The sequence below is a fragment of the Erigeron canadensis genome, chromosome 9 (assembly GCF_010389155.1).
Source record: "Erigeron canadensis isolate Cc75 chromosome 9, C_canadensis_v1, whole genome shotgun sequence".
In the NCBI taxonomy this organism is placed as follows: Eukaryota; Viridiplantae; Streptophyta; class Magnoliopsida; order Asterales; family Asteraceae; genus Erigeron; species Erigeron canadensis.
Genome location: NC_057769.1, coordinates 607,066 through 629,208, shown reverse-complemented (window position 1 = coordinate 629,208; position 22,143 = coordinate 607,066). Strand labels below are relative to the sequence as shown.

Sequence of the window (22,143 nt, the reverse complement as noted above, 5' to 3'; positions counted from 1 at the left end):
GACATTTTTATGTGAAGGGATTTATAGGCAAAATAAATCGATAAATAACATATTTAAAATATTAAATCGTTGAAAATGTAAGAAGAGATGTAACAAATAAAAATAATGGGTCTAAAATGGGGTAATTTCACATTGATTACAAAAAGTGATAGGGGTGTATTAGTAAATGTACAAAATATTCTGTAATAAGAAAATCCATTAGCGCAACTGAACATACCATATTCTGTAATAAGAAAATCCATTAGTGCAAATAATAAAATGTTTAAAAATTTCTAACCGTTAGAAAATATGACCGTTAGATACGCGTATACAATATATACAACAAATTTCCACTTGGCTTCAAAAAGGGATCTCACATTCCACATTCATCATCCGCTCTGTGTGTGTATCAATCGCAGAACGCTTTTAGGGTTTTAGAGAAATACGAAAAGGGGTTTGAAATCTGCATTCTTTGCTCGATTTCGATTTGATTTTTGTTGATTAAGAAGATGGCTTCAAGACATGCTCTTCAAGAACAAAACAGAGGTATATATCTATATCTATATCTAAATCTATAAATCCCATCGATCTTTTTGAATAAAGTTTGGATCTTTTTTATATAATTCGAAATCTTTTGTCTGAATTTCTTGTGGGGTTTGATTATTTTTTGATTTAGATCTGTTTTTCGGTTAGATAAATGTGAATTTATAAATTGGTATTTTTAGGGTTTTGGGTAATTGATATTAGATGTATGTTTTATTGATTAAATTTCATATTTCTGTAAATGGGTTTTGTTTTATATTTTGTAAATTGAAGTTTCTTGAACAAAAGATTGAATCTTGTTTTTGTGATTGTGAATGTGAAGCATTGGGAGTGACGAAGCAGAAGAACATGGCAGTCGCTCAGGTGGCCGGACAAAATAAAAGCCGCCGTGCACTTGGTGATATTGGTAACCTGGTCACTCTCCGACCATTAGATGGCAAGCAACTTCCGGCACGTCCTGTTACCAGAAGCTTTTGTGCACAATTACTTGCCAATGCACAAAAAGAAGCAGCCGAAAACAAGAAGGTACTGTATATAATAACCCTTTTGCAGGCTTTCTTGATTATAATTATAAAAATTTTTGTTAAAATTTGGTTTTTCTTTGCTATGTAATATTCTGATTAGAAGATCAATCTTGTAAATCGATATTTGTTATTTCAAATCTTTCTTGATTAGAATATGGATTTTATTTGTTATGTAATATTCTGATTAGAAGATGAATCTTGTAAACTGATATTTGTTATTCAAATCTTTCTTGATTAGAATATGGTTTTTCTTTGTTATGTAATATTCTGATTAAAGATCAATCTTGTAAACCAATATTTGTTATTTCAAACTTTCTTGATTGATAAGATTAAAGATTGTGTTAATATCTAACATTCTTGATTGTATTTTTTGCAGAAACCATTGACACTAAATGCTGCAGAGAACAAGAAGGTGGTGGTGCCACAGCCTAAGAAGAAAGCAACAGTCAAACCAAAACAAGAAGCCATCCCACAAAACGTAGAAGTAATTGAGATCAGCCCTGATACAGTGGAAGAACAGAAACCGAAAGCATCGTCTGCACGAAAGAAGAAACCGCAGTCTTCACTCACATCTACACTCACTGCCCGAAGCAAGGCTGCCTGTGGCCTTGACTACAAACCAGTACTAAGAAATGTCGTTGATATTGACGCTCAAGACATCGATAATGAGTTAGCAGCTGTCGAATATGTGGAAGATATTTACAAGTTCTACAAACTTGCAGAGGTATACTTACATTTACATAAATTATTCCATATCTATATCCATTTACTGTTTTATTTAGATATTTAAATACAGAGCTATTTGGTCTAAATTGCCCATAATTATCCAAGGATTGTCCATTGTTTTTATTTGGTTCAGGATTGAACTTTTTACCCAATACGATCTGGTCTGACTTGCGCATTGACCCGAATCTGACCTGAAAAGTGTATATAATCATATAGAGTTAGGATAAAGTAACTTGGGCCATAAATCAGAACTAGATCACACATATGATAATTGGGTCAAAATGGTGTGGGCAAAAAATAACTGTCTGATTTGGTTCCATCAGCTTTGACAAAAGTATTTAGGTTGACTTGAGAATTACCCATCAACCCAAAGATGACCCGATTGGAAATTAACCATTTTCTATCTTATTTGGGTCAAAATGGCTTGACAGAATGGTATTTGGGATGACCAAGTCGACCATTGACCTGACCAGAACTGTTACAAAACATTCATAAATATATGCTTTGTTTTACAGTGTAATTGAACTTAGAATGTTGGTTTAATGCAGAAAGAGAGCATGGTGCATGACTACATGCCTTGCCAGCGCGAAATCAATGACAAAATGAGGGCAATTCTAATTGACTGGCTGATTGAGGTGCACAACAAGTTCGAGCTTTCTAATGAAGCTTTGTATCTTACGATTAACATAGTTGATCGTTTCTTGGCTGCTGAACCGGTTGCTAGAAGAGAACTGCAGTGTGTTGGCATGAGTGCAATGCTCATTGCCTCTAAATATGAAGAGATTTGGGCACCTGAAGTGAATGATTTCATTCAGATTTCTGACCGGGCTTATGAACATCGACATGTTTTAGTCATGGAGAAACGAATATTGGGTCGACTTGAATGGAACTTGACTCTCCCAACACCATATGTTTTCCTTACTAGATTTATTAAAGCTGCTGGACAACAAGATATCACAGTAAGTTTTTTTAACTGCATACTTGAACTTTTATAGTCTGATTTAGTAGTCTGATATAGTTGAACTCTTATAGTCTGATATAGTTGAACTTTTATAGTCTGATTTGATAGTTTGATATAGTTGAACAGTCTGATTGGTCTGATATAGTTGAACATTTATAGTCTGACTTAATAGACTTACTATATAGTTAAACTTTTGTAGTCTGATTTAATAGTATGTGACTGTATGGTACATAAATTGATATAGTGTTAGTCTGATATGATAGTATATGTGACATTGTTATTGTATAATGGTTGATGAACTTAGTTGGAATGTATCTTTTTATTTTGGCAGATGGAAAACATGGTGTACTTCTATGCCGAGCTGGGGATAATGAATTACGAGATGATCAGATTTAGTCCATCGATGATGGCTGCAGGAGCGGTGTATGCAGCCCGTTCCACATTACACAAGGTTCAAGTTTGGCATGATACTTTGGAAATGCACACAGGGTATAAGGAAGCACAAGTTTTGGAATGTGCCAAGTTGATGGTTCTGTTTCATTCAATTGCGAAGGATGATGAAAAGAGGAGGGTCATTTACAAGAAGTATTCAAATGGCATTCGAGGCGCTGTGGCATTGTACCCGCCAGCCAAAGGTCTTTTGGCTCAGGCTGTCGGTCCATCTTCATAGTAGTAGAATTTCGCGGGAATGAGGAAAAGATATCAAACTAATTGTTTGTTTGTTTTTGGATACTTGATTGATTGTTAGAAGAAACAAACATGATATTGTTTCTGGATGCTATTTTAACTCAGATTTAATAAAAAAGTATGAAAACTGTTCTTACTCACTTTCTGCACATTTTCTAATCTTATTTGTATGTATCATTCTCATATTCTGGTGTGTTTGGCATGCATAATTACATATAACTTTAGAAAACTTATTGATGATGTGAATAATATATGAACATATAGTTTATGCTAAAAACTTGTACTGATATTTAAAATGAGTTTTTAGACATTAAATACTGAAGGTTGACACATTAAAAGAAAACTTGGATAGTTATATGGTGCCAGCTTTGTCCATATTAATTCATAATTTGTTTTTGTCCAATATTATACTCGTAATTACTAGAGGTATGATGAGTTTATTATAACAAAACAAAGATGATGTTTTAGTCTACATTAGAAACAGACCTATATGCTGATCATTGTGATGATTGACTCAACATAAACACTTATTCGGTCATATTGACTGTAAAAATGGTTGTAAACATCAAAAGATACAGTAACTTTCAACTAAATAAAATTTTGTATTAGTAAAATATGACAAAACATCATTTTGGAATCAAAGCTACGTGTCAAATAAAATATTTGAGTGCATTGTTATTATCATATACGAGTAATTCATTTTGTGTAAGTTTTACACTTGTTACATTACACTACACTTTATAATAATGGGGCCAAAATAAAAAGCCGGCACATGGACACAACATTCACTAATGTCCGTTGATATCATATGACACAATCCATCCGACGGTTAACCCACACGTTCCTCGCTCACTCACCCTTTTCAGTTATTCATATGTAACATGTGTATAATGTATAGACACTTTCAGTTCAACTCATTTCTAAATCTCATTTTCTATAATTGAATCCAAATATCCAACATAAGAGAAGAGGTATTTATTTTACTTCATTTCTTTTCGTTTCATGCACTCATTTATGTTTTTTTTTTTTATTTGTTACATTTGTTTGTCAAGTTTTAGTATAGTTTGTTAGATCATTGATTCATCATTCATTGTGAAAGTTACAAATCATATTTCTTAAATGTCATATAACACATATATAGTCGTACGTTATAAGATTGTTTTGTGTCTAGTTTTAGTTATTTTGTTCTCGGATGTTAAAAAGACATTTTTTTTATATAAAGAAAGGTGGTTTATACAACACCGGTTTTTAGTCGTACATTACTTAGACTAACTTTTTAGATAATTTTTGTTCTTACCTTGAAAAGATGGTTAAAAAAGTAAGAGATGTTAAATAGGATTACAACAGTCAAATACTTATCTTAGCGGCGTATGACTAAAAAACGATAGTGTAGTGATCACTTCTCGTATAAGAAAGTTATGTATGAAAATATTGGATTTACATATAAATGTTACTGTATATAATAATACTAAATTTGTTTTCAAGGTAAAATGAGGGAAATCCTAAATGTACAAGGTGGGCAATCTGGAAACCAAATTGGATCAAAATTCTGGGAAGTTATATGTGAGGAACATGGGATAGACCAAACAGGGAAATACGTTGGAATTAGCGATGTGCAACCTGAACGTGTGAACGTATACCATAACGAAGCCAGTGGTGGGAGGTTTGTGCCTCGTGCCGTGCTCATGGATCTCGAGCCTGGTACCATGGATGGTGTTAGATCGGGTCCTTTTGGGCAGATCTTTCGTCCGGATAACTTTGTTTTTGGTCAGTCTGGTGCTGGGAATAACTGGGCCAAGGGTCATTATACTGAAGGTGCTGAACTTATTGATGCAGTTCTTGATGTTGTTCGAAAAGAGGCGGAGAACTGTGACTGCCTACAAGGTAAAACTTAGACGACGAAGTTTATTATATATTTTAAAGCGTTTTGTATAAAAAACTGTAATGAATTTAAACTTATGTATTTTGCAGGTTTTCAAGTGTGCCATTCTTTGGGTGGAGGGACAGGATCTGGGATGGGTACTTTATTGATCTCGAAAATTAGGGAGGAATATCCAGACAGGATGATGCTCACTTTCTCGGTGTTTCCATCACCAAAAGTCTCGGATACTGTTGTCAAGCCTTACAATGCAACTTTGTCTGTTCATCAGCTTGTTGAAAATGCAGATGAGTGCATGGTGCTTGATAATGAAGCTTTATATGATATCTGTTTCAAGACTCTCAAACTCACCAATCCTAGCTGTGAGTATATATATCGCTTTGCTGATTTATTAAGGCCTTTAATTTTTCATAACCTAATTAACCTATGAATATTACGCTACTCATATTGCAAAGCATTTTGATCATAAGTGTGCACATATGTGAGTTAGGCTACTTGACAAATACAGCTCAAAAAGTTTTGAAATGAACTTTCTCACTGTTTTAATGAGATCAAGATAGTAAACAGATTTACAGTGAATCAGCTGTTACTAGTCAGGTCAGATTGCACTGTTACATTTTTTCTTTGAAAAGTGAGTATATTATATATGCATCCATAGTATTAGTATTTGATTGATTTCATTTTGTTGCTTTTAGTACATTTATTTTTGGCGCCTGGTGACCCGACCAGTTTTTTAGTAAAATGACCACACTTTTTGTAGCGAGGGTCGCTGCAAAAAGTCAGTGTACGAAACCGTACACTGTGGACCATCAAGTCCACAGTGTACGTGCGGTTCTATATATGGAAACTCGTAGCGTCCGCTTTTCTCACAATCGCTTTCAGTTCTTATACAAGCAATCTATTTGTTCTTTCTATTTTCTCAATATAGTTATAATTATAGTTCTTTCAGTTCTATTTCAGTTCTTTCAGTTTTCAATATATATATATCTATATATATGTTATTGTTTTCATTTATATATATAGATATAGACATATAGATATACATTAGATTTTCAATATACTATAAATTGTAGATCTTTAGTATTATTATTATAGTTTATCATTATTTCAGATGGATTTTGAAAGTATATATGGGGCGAAATGGGTGCGGAAGGTTTTGAGCTTCGCTTAGAAGAACCTGATGAAGAATTTGAGATACCAGAGGCGGCCCCTCATTTTGACTACGACGCTAGGGTTTTCCACACCGATCAGGTATCCTTGTTAACTTTAAAAAAAACTAATTTAGGCAAATATCATTATTAGTTTATATTTTGCTGTTAAATTTATTGCATATTTAAAATGTTAGATATTTATTAGTATACAAATTAATGATAATTTGGGTTACCAAAAAGCTGGTCGGGTTACCAGACGCCTTTTAAAAAAAAACTAATTTAGGCAAATATCATTAAAATATTTATATTTTAATACTATTTAATTTGTGTTAGGATGTTAAATTTATTGCAATTTTAAAATGTTAGATATTGCAATTTTAAAATGTTAGATATTTATTAGTATACAAATTAATGATAATTTTTTAAAAAATTACTAATTTAGGCAAATATCATTAAAATATTTATATTTTAGTACTATTTAATTTGTGTTTCGTTGTTAAATTTATTGCAATTTTTAAATGTTAGATATTGCATATTTAAAATGTTAGATATTTATTAGTATACAAATTAATGATAATTTTTTTTAAAAAAAACTAATTTAGGCAAATATCATTAAAATATTTATATTTTAGTACTATTTAATTTGTGTTAGGATGTTAAATTTATTGCAATTTTAAAATGTTAGATATTGCATATTTAAAATGTTAGATATTTATTAGTATACAAATTAATGATAATTTTTTAAAAAAAAACTAATTTAGGCAAATATCATTAAAATATTTATATTTTAGTACTATTTAATTTGTGTTAGGATGTTAAATTTATTGCAATTTTAAAATGTTAGATATTGCGATTTTAAAATGTTAGATATTTATTAGTATGCAAATTAATGATAATTTTTAAAAAAAAATTAATTTAGGCAAATATCATTAAAATATTTATATTTTAGTACCATTTAATTTGTGTTAGGATGTTAAATTTATTGCAATTTTAAAATGTTAGATATTGCGATTTTAAAATGTTAGATATTTATTAGTATACAAATTAATGATAATTTTAAAAAAAAAAACTAATTTATGTAAATATCATTAAAATATTTATATTTTAGTACTATTTAATTTGTGTTTCGTTGTTATATTTATTGTATATTTAAAATGTTAGATATTTATAAGTATACAATTTAATGATAATTTAAAAAAAAAACTAATTTAGGTGTTCGATTCACACGAAGAATTGTTCAACTGGGTCAAAAGTACAGGATTGCAGCTTGGTTATGTGTTAATCAAATGACGAACAAATTCCAACTTAGCTGGTGTAACAAATAAAGTGACGATAGTCTGTAATCTTTCTGGGAAAATGGATGATAGGATAGGCGGCCTCGTTAAAAAGACACTTAAATGTCAGTGCCCCTTTAGATTAATCGGTCGTTTGACTGATGATGGTTGGAGGATAACCGTTGTAGACGACACACATAATCACTATCCAGCTGAGAATCTGGAGGGTTACGCGTACGCAAGAAGGTTGACTGAAGAGGAGAGATTATTTCTGGAAGAAGAATATCATCGTGGTAGTACGCCCCGTAGGATGTTAAAGCTATTGAAAGAAAACTTTCTAGGAAACTTGACCCGCAGTGATGACATTTACAATTTCCAAAAAGCTATGCGGAAGAAGGCGGCCGAAAAACATGGGAACACTCCAATGCAGGTATATTATATCAAATTTACATATCTTTTTATTTATTTACTATGATAGAGTATCTGAAACGACATATGTACGCCATATTGTTCAAACGAAACAGGTTATGTTCAGTTTGCTTAAGGAGCATAATTACTTGTATTATCATACAACAAACAGTGTATCTGGTCGGTTGGAGAATCTGTTTTTTATACATCCGACATCATTTAAGTTGTGGCGTGCATTTCCTTATGTTATCCAAATAGACGCCACGTACAAAACTAATATGTACAACATGCCGTTGGTCGAGATTGTTGGTGTCACTCCAACAAACAGGACCTTTAGCATATCATATGCGTTTATCATAAGCGAACAAGAGCATAATTATAGATGGGTGTTGGAGTGTTTGAAGTCGACGTTAGGTGAAGGCTTTGTTGTGCGCGTGGTACTCACGGACCGGGATCTGGCGCTAATGAAAGCATGCAAAACCGTTATGCCTGAAGCATACCATTTACTGTGTAGAGTGCACATATGGAGGAACATAGACAAATTTAGCATGCCATCGTTAAAAGGGGAAGGGAAATGGGGGCCTTTTTACGGATGGTGGAAAAAACTTTACGAGTCCCGCACACTAGAAGAGTACACCAACAATTCATCATATTTAAAAGAGAAGATGGGTCCCCGTTTAGACAGTAAGTGAAGTGCTTTTGAGGTTTTTTTTTCTTTCTAATTTTTGGTAAATCACATATACCCACACAAGCTAATCAAATGTTAAATTGACAGAGGTTTACAAGTACCTGCAGAAGGAGTGACTTTCCCCGTACAAGGAAAAGTTTGTGTCCTTTTGGGTCGATCAGCACCTCAACTACCGTAACTACACTACCAACAGAGTTGAGGCTGAGCATTCACTCCTCAAGTCCGAGTTACAGGGGAGATGTACATTTCGAAGAATAATTCAATGTGTTAATGATGTCCTCCTCGGACAAGATACAGAAATCAAGGGCCAACTGGAAGAAAGCAAGATTTATAGAGCTGGTAAACACAACTACCCATGTTTGAAAGACCTGCTTTGTGTTGTATCTGTGACAGCTCTTGATATAATGGTCGATGAAATTAAACGATTAAAAAATGAGATCGGAAAAGACTTGAGAAAGTGCGGGTGTAAGGTGTGGATTAGTTGTGGCCTTCCATGTGCCTGCCGTCTAGCTGTGTACATGCATTGCAGTAAGTTTATTGAAATATAGGCAATTGTTTTTTTTTTTTGGTAAATGCACAAATATTGTAATTATTTTTCGTCAAAAATGTAGACAAACGTGTTGAGGTGCATACCATAAATGACTTTTGGAGAAAGCTAGACCTGACACCGTCAACATGCCTTCCGGACAACGATCATCGAAAAGACTATGACGATGACGAAGCTATCGACCAAGTAGTAGAGGATGTTAAAGTCCAGTTTAAGGATCAACCGAAGTCAAATCGCAAAAACTGGATTTCTAAATTAAAAGACATCGTCTATCCGGGGAGAACGAAAATCAAGGACCCTTCTGTTATTAAAAATAAACGTGGAAGACCAATCGGGTCAAAGAAAAATATACCTCAAGTATGTCGGATCATAATTCAAACTACATTTAATTAATTGAATTTTTTTTTTTTTTGGTAATTGCCCCTTATTTGTTAGTATACTTGTAAGTGTAATCTGTTATTAAAATTTTTTTTTTGCAGGCGCCCGAACATAACAGACCACCGACAAACACAGCACCCTCCGCTCTCCAAAAATCCAGGTCGGTTCAATTCTCCGATCAATTTTCGCAGCCGTCATGTGCATTTGGAGAAGGCCAATATGCGAGACATAGTGAATACGTGAGCACCCAATCACGTTTTTTTGAAGAAACGGAAAGTCAACCACAATCACCTGAAAGTCGGAGACAGAGTGATCATGTGGGCACCAGTTCTTTTTTCGCGGAAACACCATCACGTTTCTTCAATGAAACTGAAAGCCAACCACAATCACCTCAAAGTGGGAGGCACAATGATCATGTGGGAACCAGTTCAAATTGGACTCAAAGCCAGCCCGAATGGGGTTAGATTGGGAGACAAAGTAATTATGTGGGCCTATCAATGAACGTGCCAGACAATGTAGACGAACCATATAACAAAGTATTATGGGGTCAAAGTGGTAGGCAGAGTGGGTATGTGGGTTACGAGTTTAACATCCCGGGAAATACAGATTCCTTTGGCGAACCTTATAACAAACTATACTGGGGACAAAGTGGCAGACATAGTTCGTATGTGGGTAGCGATTCACGTTTCGCAGACACACAAAGTTATTTCGGAGACCAGAATAACCAAACGCAAGAAGAAACATATAGCTTTGTTGATCAATTATTCTCGACACCCATTACACAGAATACACAAAATCCGCAGAACAACCCTGAACCGTTTACACACAACTTTTTCCCGAGTGAGTCAACATCGTTTGACATGAGTCATTACCTAGGCCAGCTCCCTAAGTTCTTTCAAAGATACGTTGTCAATATAAAAAATATACAGTCTGATGGTAACTGTGGGTTTCGGGCACTGGCTGTTGCTTTGGGTGAAAACGAGCAAAAATTCGAGTGGATTCGCAAACTAATGCTAGAGGAGTATGAGTCCAGGCGCGGATACTATGAGGGTGCATTCGCTGGTGACGCTAAACACATACACACTTTGCTATCAATGTCTTATCCAAATGGTCGCCCACACGATTACTGGATGATGAATCCATATTGCGCTATGCTTCTGTCTAATGCGTTTGGGGTAATAATTATCTGTTTAAGTTTAGAGGAGAACATCACATGTTTTCCTTTTTGGAAGGGGCCAGGCGAGCTATACGTAGATGACCCGATATGCATTGCCCTGGTATTGGGGTCGACACATTTTGTTACGGTTTTTTTAGATAAGGACTGCCCAATGCCTTACACCTCAGCTTGGGGACATGATAAACCTGCATCGCAGGCCTGGGTAACACATCCGAAGTACAGAGACCGTTTGGCTGAGTACCATAGACACATTCAAGCTAATAAGGCACCTACGGGATATGAGATCCTTGAATAGTTTATTTATATCGTATAATTGTTTGTTTGTAACTCTTTAACGTATGTAATAATAGTTATTATAAGTACTAGATATCGTTGATGTATTTTTTTACTTATATTTGTTATAATGATTACTAATAATAGTTGACGTATTCTATAGCTATCTTTGATGTTTTTGTTTTTATAAGTACTAGATATCGTTGACGTATTCTATTACTAATAATAGTTGACGTATTTATTTATATAGATTAGGCATATTTTTTTTACGTTTTTTTCGTTTATTATGACCATCATCACCAGCACATCCGAAAAGATAAACACATATACACCACAAACATAATTCATACGATAAAAAATATATTGTTTATAACCACAAAATACTAATGATGAGCATCATCGCTCTCATCATCATCATCATCGTCATCCAAATTCACATGATACGATCCAGCTGAGTATTGAGGGGCTGTGGGCAACTGCTGGGATGGCTGAACTGGCTGTGGGCAACAGCTTGTTCCAACTGGGGAACTGCATCCAGTCCCCCCTTTTTGGAAAAGTGGGCTCTCTTGAACTGGCTCTTTCGGAGCCGATACTGATCTCAGCAGTCCCTATCAACACACAGCCAGAACCCCCGCCTGATAGGATCCTCGGGGTTAGGAATCTCAATAAAGTGGTCCAATTTGAACCGAGTCTGCAATTTATAAAAGTAAAAGTTAGCGAAATTAAAAATTGATACAAACATCTAAGAAGAAGTTAAAAATTAATAATATTTTACGTTCAGAGTCGGGATGATAAACTCCTTTCTTTCAGCAGACACATGCTCCCAGGAGTCGTATGTCTGAGGGATGTGGCGGACCAATGTGCCAATGAGGTTTTTATACATAGAAGAATTTGGGTCGATCGCCTGCCACGTTTTTAAGTTGCTCGTGTCAAAGTCGATCAACAGACGACATTTTTTCGCAAACTCGGCCTCCAGATTTAAATTCTGACAGGGCCCCCTCCCCTTTCCCTTTCGTGGGGCTAGCAAAAATTAAAAAAACAAGTTAGTAAAAAAATATTAAATTAAAATATGAATTATAAAGAACCAAATTCTAAAAAGACAAGTTAGTAAAAAAATATTAAATTAAAATATGAATTATAAAAAAACCAAATTCCTTACCGCCGCTGTCTTTGCAGCCCCAAGTAATCTTCCACCATGGTCGACGTGGGTCTTCATTGCCGCCATCACCGCCATGGTAAGTCGCCATCTATACTGCAAAATACAAATTATATTATACGTTTTTTGCAAAATACAAATCATATAACAAAACTATCACAAATTTTATTACTTTTATATATATCTTTTTTACTCGATAATAATTTTTAGAACTCCGTTTATACAATATAAATTTACTTTTATACTTTTAAATTTAACTTTATAGTAATTTTTAATACGTCTTAAGTAGTTTATTTAATCAAAATTTTTAATTCAAATTTTTACGTAATTTTGTATATTTAGTTCAATACATATATTTTTAACATAATCTTGACTATTTATTTTAATCAATTTTTTAACAAATTTTAATCTACGTCATTTTTAATTTGTCAATATTCTAACCAAAAAGTAAAACACCTAACACTAATGATTAAAATATTCTAACAAATCAATATATTAACTTTTTAACTTAATTTTTTATACGTCATACTTTTGAACTTAATTTTTATAATTAATTTTTATCTATTTTTGTTGAACTAAATTTAATCAATTTTTTATTACGTCTTAAGTAGTTTATTTAATCAAAATTTTACATAATCTTGCCTATTTATTTTAATCAATTTTTTAACAAATTTTAATCTACGTAATTTTGCATTTAATGATATATATTCTAACAAATCACTAACAAAACAAATTCGTTGCTCCTAACAAATCACTAAATTATCAACAAATCAAAACTAACTATACTAACAAACTTATTAAAATCTTATAAACAACTAATAATCCTAACAAAACTAATAAATATACAAAAACTATACTAACATACCAATATTCTAACAAAACTAACTAATTAACAAAACTAACAAAACTAATATTAACATACCAATATACTAACAAACCTATTAAAATCCTATAAACAACTAATAATCCTAACAAATTAACAAAACTAATATATATACAAAAACTATACTAACATACTATGGAGGCCCGCATTTTTTCACTTTTTGCAGCGAGGTAGTAGTGGTCTAGATACTAAAAAATAATGGTTTGGATATTGGGAAAAGCATAAAATACATACCAGAATTTGAAATAGCCGGAAAATTTGGGGGAGGACGAACGGCCGGAATTTGGGGGAGGATAATCCCGACACTGGCGGTACGAGGATAATCCCGACACTGGCGGTACTGCGGTGGCGGTGGACGGCGGCTGGCGGTACTGCCCGGTGGTGGCTGGCGGGGGTGATGATCCTGTCGTTGTCGTGATACCCGGATTGGTGTTTTGGTGGATGGATTTGTTAAATTTTGTTAAACAAAATCGGAACAAAAAGTGTAAGAAAATGATAGATATTGAAGGGTGGAGGAAGGAAAATGATGGAATAGATCGGTTGAAGGAAAATGATGGAATAGATCGGTTGATCGGTTTTTAAAAAGTGGTCCGGGTAAAATTATTGCAGCGAGGGTTGCTGCAATAAGTCGAGTAACAGTCGGTCAAACATTTAAAGCGGCTTAGTGGAATGCTGACGTGGCAAGGGTTTTTGCAGCGAGGGTCGCTGCAAAATGTGGCTGGTCAAATTACTAAAAATGCTGGTCGGGATACGGGGTGAGTTATTTTTTTTTTAATTGATGGTACTGATAGTATAAAGGTGCTTATTCTAAGGTCAACATGCCATGTTACTGCAAATGTAGAATTTCTTTTTGGGTATCTATGTATCTAACATTACTCTCAAATCATTTGTTGTCTCATGTTTTGGTCAAGAAGTAGATGATATATAGTTATAGAAATTAGAGGTGGCAATGTGGGATCTACTCAGGTCTCATTTATATCATGTGTCAGTAATGTTGTTTTTATGTCACCACATACACCTGATTTTGGTCATATACTGCTTGAGTGCTTTCTATGGTGGTTTTGGTACAAGTTTGTCAGCCCTTGTTCAACTATTGCCTTTTATTAACTGATTAGTATTCTTTCAACCATCATTTCGACCCATTAACTTATGATAGGTGGATTTGGGTAACGATATGTCCCTAATGGGTTAAGCGGAGTAAATCAAAAGACTACTTAAAAAGAAAATGGGTCGAATGCATAAAATTTTCTAAATCATTTTACAAAAAATAAAACATTTATTTACATAATTAGTTTTGGTATTTATATAACACTAATTATATATATATATATATATATATAGGGAGATATTCTAATGAGAAGTGAATTAAAATAAGAATAAATGAGAAAATATCTGGGCCATCTATTGCATAATCCAACGGTTAATAAATTTAATAGATTTTTTAATTTAAATATCTATTCAAAAGGGCAAACTTGGAAATAAAAATTACAGCTTCTAACTTTCTATACGGTTCCTGTCTAACTAATGAAAATCACTTTTTTCCATTTAATTCCTCATGACACACAAACATGGAGACATTACTACATTTGTTTTATAGTTTTTTGACCGAAGCATGTATTAGTAAAATTGGATGCATTTTTTACTTTTTTGTTCATCCGCATCTCAAAGTTGCTAACTGAAATCAAATATCTATTTTACTTTTGTTTGCATATCATGAGATTTACAAAGCGTCGGTTTGCTTTTATTTTCTTGATTTCTTCCCCTTTTTAATATCACATTACGCATCTTATTTTTTTTTTTATGCATCTTGGAGTTGTTTTAATATTGTATCTTAGAGTTGTGTTAAATTGTGCATCCTGAAAGTTAGGTTAATTGTGCATCCTGTTGTGTTAATTTAAACATTTTAAATTTATTTTGCGCATCCTAGAACTATAAAATTAAATTATTTCATCCGTATGCTTATATTGTATCTTCTAGAAAAAATTTCATCCATTTTTCATTAATTGGATGCACTATATATACACATCTATTGGATGCACTATATAAAATCAAATTATTTCATCCGTATGCTCATATTTTATTATAAACTATACATATACATCAATTGGATGTACTATATATACATATCTATTGGATACATTTTGTTTGGATGAACTTTTTTCCAGGATGCATAAACATTTGGTTTGTACATCCATATATCTTTTATAATAAATTTTGAATTAAGTAAAATAAAAAGTTACAAATAATAGTATACTATCTTTGGTCAAAGATATTCAACATTCTGGATATGAATTCAAAAAGTGTAAATGTTGAATTCTTATCCATATTGAACGTGCAATTCATTATAAGCAGTTACAAATAAATTTTAAAAAACTAAAAACTTCCATGACATAGTTAAAATTACTATTTTATCCCATGTTCTTACTGTTCTTATTTTAAAGTTATTCTCACTGGAAAGTTACCCTACATATATATATATATAACATATATATAACATTTTTTTGCTCAATGGGTCAACCAACCTGACTCACCCGTTTGAATCTTATCCAACCCACCTAACCCACCCATTTTGCTACCACTTATTCCTATGAATCTTACATCAACTAATCGTCTATTCGTCTGAATTGTAATTGTGCTCAACAGTTGGTGATTTGAACCACTTGATCTCTGCGACCATGAGTGGGGTGACATGCTGCCTGAGATTTCCTGGTCAACTCAACTCAGACCTGAGAAAACTAGCAGTCAATCTAATTCCATTCCCACGTCTCCACTTTTTCATGGTGGGGTTCGCTCCTTTAACATCTCGCGGGTCCCAACAATACCGTGCCCTGACAGTCCCAGAACTTACTCAACAAATGTGGGATGCAAAAAACATGATGTGTGCTGCCGACCCACGACACGGACGCTACCTAACTGCATCTGTCATGTTCAGAGGCAAGATGAGTACTAAAGAAGTGGATGAGCAGATGATCAATGTCCAAAACAAGAACTCCTCATACTTTGTTGAATGGATACCAAATAATGTGAAGTCAAGCGTTTGTGACATCCCTCCAAAAGGGCTGTCAATGGCGTCAACATTTATTGGGAACTCGACTTAATTGGGCTGGTAAGCATTACGTAAAGCTAAAAATTTGTAGTTTTGAGGCATATATAGAGATGTTTTGATGTATCAAGAAATATGATGATGCTCAATTGCTCATTTCAAGCCTCTATGGGGTTGATTGGAATGGCTACTTAATGCAAGAAACAATGATGCAACCTACAATGCCAGGTCAAAATAATGGGGACGCAAAATGTTAACAAGCTCAGATAGTTCATACTCAAGGAGCAGAGCAACAACTTGAAAATATGCTTGATTCTCACGGTCTCAAAACATACAGTAACAGAGAAACAGGAGAAGATGAAAATTTACTCATTCATGTTGCTAGTCCTGGTTTGTGAGTTCCATAAGTGCAACTAATTAGTTCCTATCTTAAGAATATAATCATGAGCAAAACATTCTAATAATTACCGTGCATTAACATACATATTTGAATTACTTGAACCTGTTAAACATCTTGATAAAAAGCGATGTTTGACAAAATGAAAGATATGTTTGGTTAATTAGCTTGGTAAAAAGTGATATTCGGCTAAAAATGAAAGAGATGTTTGGAACCTCTAAAAAATATGAAGGAAACCCTAAGTCTATTTATAACTCCATCTTCCTCTTCTCGTATGAGTAATTATATTATTCTTGAAATATGACCGTACAAGGCGGCGAGAAAATTTTAAAAGATAAACTGCGGTTAAATCCAACCAAATTGCCTTTTACGTATTTTATCATTAGTTTGTTCAGGATTGACAAGGCTCCCTGTTGTAGTATTTCGCTTTTTCAATATGAGAAGGTGTATAAAAGTAAACTTTCATTGTTGAGAATCTTAAAAAAAAATAGGATAATTTGATAGGAATCCCTTTATCTCCATTTAGTACCCACTAATCCCCAATCCAAGTAAATCTTAACCACTTATTAATTCCTAGATTATCTCTACCACTTATTAATTCCTAGACTCGAACCCAGGTTAATTGATGCAACTACCACCAATCTATCCCTTCCTGGCTACCGCAATCTTTACTGTTGACAACCAATCACCTCCTCTTTCTATGTAAGGTAACTAGTACATAAAATGGGTATTGGTCGGTGCACAACTTTGTATAGAATCAGACCAAAATTCAATTGCAGACCATGATGCATATATGCCAGGTGCCCAGGTCAAAATAATGAAATAACAAACAGACATGGATTCAAGCTCAAGAAGCATGACAGCAACACTAAGATCCAAATGAAACTCCAAGTACATACTAAATTCAGCAAACCATACGAATTTCTTTTGTCATTTCTTATCGAAGTTTACTAGAGCAATCATAAGAAATGCATCGTCAATACACAACAGACCACGATAGAACATGCGCTCAAAGTCTCAAAACATAGAGTAAAAACATCTTAGACTTCGTAAACAGAAACAAGAACGAAAATTTACTCATGGTGCGAGTCCTAGTTTGTGAGTTCCATAATTGCAGATACAATATCCCCATCTGCAGCCTTGAGAGCCTTGACTGCCTTTGGCCTGGACACCCCAGCTTGTGTCATAACCAACTCAATGTCCTTGGGCTCCACCCCAGTGTCATCAACATCTTCATCATCTTGAGCCATGGTTGCAGGCTCAGCCTCTGATATTACATTACTTAGATTAGGTGCTTTAAACTGCTCTGCTGCCTGACTTTGGAGTTGCGAGCTTAAATCTTCAATCTTAGCCTCCCCAAATATAACATAGGTGTCCGAGGCGGGACTTTTGAACACATCAGGTTTTGAAATTACAAATAGAATCTGCAGGAGAGCAACAAAGTTGATTCATATCTGAGCGAATCGAGGTGAAAACCTCTTGCAATATACTTACAAAGGGGTCAATATGGGTTATGATTTAACTCAAAAGGATTAAACTGTTGGAAAAAACACGGCATACAAACGTAAGTGGAGGGTGTTTCAACGCATACAAAAATGAGTCGAGACCTTTTGACACAAAAAGAAGTGATTGCCAGTCAATCCAACTCAGCCCTTTCCTTCACGTACTAAAACATATTTATAGTTTCTAACCCAAAGTAAAAGCCATCACCCAAGCTACTATCTATTTTGCCACCTCCATTATCAAAATGATCAGTAAAAATAAAACTGTGTACACAATCACTTACATTCTTGCTCTTCTTGACAGTAACACGACTAACACCAGGAATTTGTTTCATCCCGAGCTTCAACATAGCCTTTCGACTCTTCTTTTCACTTCTACTTTGTTTGGACCTCCCACCTGCATCTCCAAGTCCTGCTTCCACAGAAATCATTAATTTTTTCATCCCAAAATATCTTTTGGTTACCATATAAGAATACACCTGCTTCCAATTGATACAGAGATAACTAATATAGCTAGAAAATTACTACAATGTTAGTGGCATAATCCACATATTTCGATCAACACGTGATCAATGAATACAGAAACATAATATAGCAGAAAAAACAAAAAAATGTCACCGTTGAATTGCACAATAGTAACAAGATTGCCAACAATTGAACAAAATTGGTCAAAAAGCCACTTGTAAGACGTGTCAAAAACAGTTCGCTTTTTTTTTAGAACAGCAAAAATTAACTCGCTTGTTAAAAACAATAACCCAGAATCTTAAAAATATCAATTTAATAAATGATATAAATCATTAATACAATTCGTGTCAAGCTCAAAATGCTCGGACTCTTCCACTCTTCACTAACTATTTATTGAGCTGTTTGACATAGAACATAACCTATATGGCTAGGATAAGGATCATAGTCACATGGAACGCGGAACGAAAACTGGTACGCGGTTCGTAGGTCTCTAAAATCCAGTACGAGGGGGGGTAGGTTCATTCGGAACGTAAATTCAGTACGCGATACGATGTACCGTGTTCGGTACGTAAATTTGGTTCAAAATATATAACTAATGGAATAATTTAATATAGTTTTGTGAATGAAAATTATATTTTATGGTTAATTAAACGAATACTTATATATGTCAAGAATGTATAGGGTTCGAGACTTGGCAATGTAAATTCGAGCATCAAATACAATTAAACTTAAAACTAAGATAAATAAAAAAGTAATTTGGCCATCCATTCAGCCTTTTTTGGTTTTGACTATACCTGCCAAAAGACATACGTGCCATCTAGATAATGGAACACTAGCCACTAAAAATATTAATTAATTAATAGTTAATAATTATATATAAGTCAAAAAAGATATTATATCCCTCCTTCCATCCTATCTTCTTTCTTCTCTACTCTCCAGACTTCACAGCGCCTCAACTTAGGTAGGCATGTTTTAATAAAAAAAAAAAAAGTTAAGTCCACATCTATATCTATATCTATATTACACGAGTAAAACATAAAGTTTGAAAAAGTCACCACATATCTCCACCTACAATAAAGTACAGAACGGCGATGAAAAACAATGGTACGGCGGTTCTTATATTTTCGGTACGTCGTCCCGGCTGCAGCGGTACACGATTCACCCATATGAAACGACAGAAACGAGATCGCTACCTTTAACTTTCTGGATCGCGTTTCCCCCACGTACGGTACTATTTTGTACCGCGTTTCGGTACGGAGTGTACCGTCGAAAAACGCAGGTGCGTTCCCGTTTCCTGTGACTATGATAAGGATCAACTAAAGTTAGGATCAACATTAGAGGTAAAGATGGACAATTCTCAACCTTCGGATTAAAATCAAGGGTCAAGATTCAAAGTTGATCTTTAAATCTTGACCCTTGATCTTAATCAAAAGGTTAAAATTGCTCCAACTTTACCTACAAAGTTGGATAACTTTAGAGGATCTTTATCCATATGACTATATGAAACCATAACCCATTCATAAACAAGTGGCACCAACTTGCCATCTCTAAATGTAAAAGACAGGTGGCATAAGACAAGAAGTGTGTAGCATAAAGCAAGAAACTGAAAAAAATGGAACACAGTTAAAATTCACCCTCACCTATAATGTCATCATCATTGGCATCATCATCTTCATCGTCGTCATCTTCATCATCGTCATCTTCAACCAGTGGTTCATCATTCTGCAAGACAAAAGCTTCAAAAATTAGACAAGCACTTTACTCATCTGACCATAAAAAACAAACTCATGATGCATATTGCATAGAACTTGGCGGTAGAATCTACCATCCAGAATAAAAGCGCAAACCAGATAGAGACACTAAAAATTGTTTAAGCATCTAACAAACCTACAACTCTCCAGCTTTCATAACTTGTTTACTAGATCACAAACAGACATATTTAAAAAAAGCATATGTACTATCTTGTTTCCATTATCGCCTGTGGCAACTTAACAAAACGACTAATAATAACAAAACCATCCATTATCTAAAAACTAGTAACGATATGAAGCTTAAAGAAATCCTAAAACAAGTTCATAAATGGCTCGCATATCTATTAAAATAGAGACATCCCCACTTCTATTCCGGGACATGTTACTAATGACAGTATTTTAAACAATATATTCTACACAAAAATCAACTAAAGCAACACCCAGATGTAGAATACGATGGCAGCATATGCGATAAGCGTCATTTGCTTCACGAAATCATAACCTTCAAATAATCACCGTTGTTTCTAAAAATAACTATATTTTGTCAAATTCATTTTGAACATAGATTTGCTTCAAGCTAATATACCTACTTTACTATATATATATATCCAACATCAGTAAAACCAAGCCATACACTTTTCAACTACTAAACACAACAATAATCTATAAAAAAAATCAATAACAATACAGCAATATAATAGATATATATAAAAAAACAGATCATATATTATTTCTAACATAAATGGAAAAAAAAATCAGAAATGGAAAGGGGTTTGTTAGTTACATCGATCCTTTGCTGTTCGAGATGAGCGGCGAGGAGTTCTTCTTGTGTTTGAGCAGTCATGTTTTCTTTTATGTATCTATATATTATATATATATATTTGTAAAAAAAAAGTAGAAAGAAGAAAGAAAAAACGGTGAGAGTGAAAGATATGCAAAAACCCTAAAAATCTGAGTGACTGCTACGGCGGTGCAGCAGCTGTGTACTTATATCAATTTCTCTATACACACATTTCGTCCCTTTACTAAGTTTTTACTTACATTTTTAGTCCATAAGTTTTCTTTGTTAGGTTTACTCCTAAAGATGTGATGTGTTTTTTTCTTTTTCTATTTGATTTCCTACCAGTATTATTATTCAAGTTTTTTTTTTTTGGTTTTTTTCAAATTTTTTTTGGAAGCCATAAATAAAGATTTACCCCGTGATAAGAAGCAGTAAACAATCTACCCCGTAATTAAGTAATACATTTCATAATGAAATGGTGTCTTTGACGAGTTATGGGACCCAATATCATCCTTCACAATGTATAATGTATTTAGAATGTGGGATGTAAAAAGTTTTTCACTATCTTATGATACAGATACTTAGATCAAGTAGAAAGGGTCTTGCTATTGAAAACAAAACCGATTCCTCCAGGCCAGAAGTCTTTTCCTATAAACATCTTCTAGACAAATTCATTGATAAAATTAAAGTGTTAACCTCTTTATGGGTAAAAATCAAGACAAATTCATGGACTAGCTTGTCTGGAAATCCTTCAACTTATTTTTTTAACAACCAACTTTATTAAAATACTAAAATTTCGACAAAACACAAACGAAACAAAATAATTACAATAAGAACGAAACAAGAACAAGAAACAAACTTTGAGTGAAACAATTCAATGGTGGAAGATGCATCCCCTTTAACAACTCTATCGTTTCTTTCACCTTTCAGCTAATTTAGTTTTGATATAGTTGTAGTTATTATTGTCGGT

At 33.8% G+C, this 22,143-nt stretch overlaps 3 protein-coding genes across 3 annotated transcripts; 2 read left to right on the top strand and 1 right to left on the bottom strand.

The window, feature by feature from the left end:
* Positions 1–332: 332 nt before the first annotated feature.
* Positions 333–3,560, top strand: LOC122581957 (G2/mitotic-specific cyclin S13-7-like). The gene is made up of 5 exons (XM_043754288.1): positions 333–525; positions 845–1,047; positions 1,423–1,770; positions 2,321–2,731; positions 3,065–3,560. The coding sequence occupies exons 1-5, from the start codon at positions 489–491 to the stop codon at positions 3,401–3,403; spliced, it is 1,338 nt and encodes a 445-aa protein (XP_043610223.1). The 5' UTR covers positions 333–488; the 3' UTR covers positions 3,404–3,560.
* A 1,350-nt stretch (positions 3,561–4,910) lies between these two features.
* LOC122581209 (tubulin beta-3 chain-like) lies at positions 4,911–16,741 on the top strand. Its single transcript, XM_043753381.1, has 3 exons — positions 4,911–5,304; positions 5,392–5,661; positions 15,878–16,741. The coding sequence occupies exons 1-3, from the start codon at positions 4,911–4,913 to the stop codon at positions 16,330–16,332; spliced, it is 1,119 nt and encodes a 372-aa protein (XP_043609316.1). The 3' UTR covers positions 16,333–16,741.
* Positions 16,742–17,577: 836 nt separating this feature from the next.
* On the bottom strand, positions 17,578–21,322 carry LOC122581210 (nascent polypeptide-associated complex subunit alpha-like protein 1). Its single transcript, XM_043753382.1, has 4 exons — positions 21,177–21,322; positions 20,282–20,363; positions 18,461–18,588; positions 17,578–18,098 (listed from the first exon to the last, which is right to left on the bottom strand). Exons 1-4 carry the CDS (start codon positions 21,234–21,236, stop codon positions 17,766–17,768), a joined length of 603 nt encoding a protein of 200 aa, XP_043609317.1. The 5' UTR covers positions 21,237–21,322; the 3' UTR covers positions 17,578–17,765.
* Between the last annotated feature and the right edge of the window lie 821 nt (positions 21,323–22,143).

Coding starts and splice junctions, on each gene's coding strand:
- LOC122581957 (XM_043754288.1), top strand. CDS start 489: ATGGCTTCAAGACATGCTCTTCAAGAACAAAACAGAG. Junction 1,048..1,422: donor AAGCAGCCGAAAACAAGAAG/GTACTGTATATA, acceptor TATTTTTTGCAG/AAACCATTGACACTAAATGC. Junction 1,771..2,320: donor AGTTCTACAAACTTGCAGAG/GTATACTTACAT, acceptor GGTTTAATGCAG/AAAGAGAGCATGGTGCATGA.
- LOC122581209 (XM_043753381.1), top strand. CDS start 4,911: ATGAGGGAAATCCTAAATGTACAAGGTGGGCAATCTGGAAACCAAATT. Junction 5,305..5,391: donor GAACTGTGACTGCCTACAAG/GTAAAACTTAGA, acceptor TGTATTTTGCAG/GTTTTCAAGTGTGCCATTCT. Junction 5,662..15,877: donor CAAACTCACCAATCCTAGCT/GTGAGTATATAT, acceptor TGTGCTCAACAG/TTGGTGATTTGAACCACTTG.
- LOC122581210 (XM_043753382.1), bottom strand. CDS start 21,236: ATGACTGCTCAAACACAAGAAGAACTCCTCGCCGCTCATCTCGAACAG. Junction 20,364..21,176: donor TCGAACAGCAAAGGATCGAT/GTAACTAACAAA, acceptor TTTGTCTTGCAG/AATGATGAACCACTGGTTGA. Junction 18,589..20,281: donor CAATGATGATGACATTATAG/GTGAGGGTGAAT, acceptor CTGTGGAAGCAG/GACTTGGAGATGCAGGTGGG.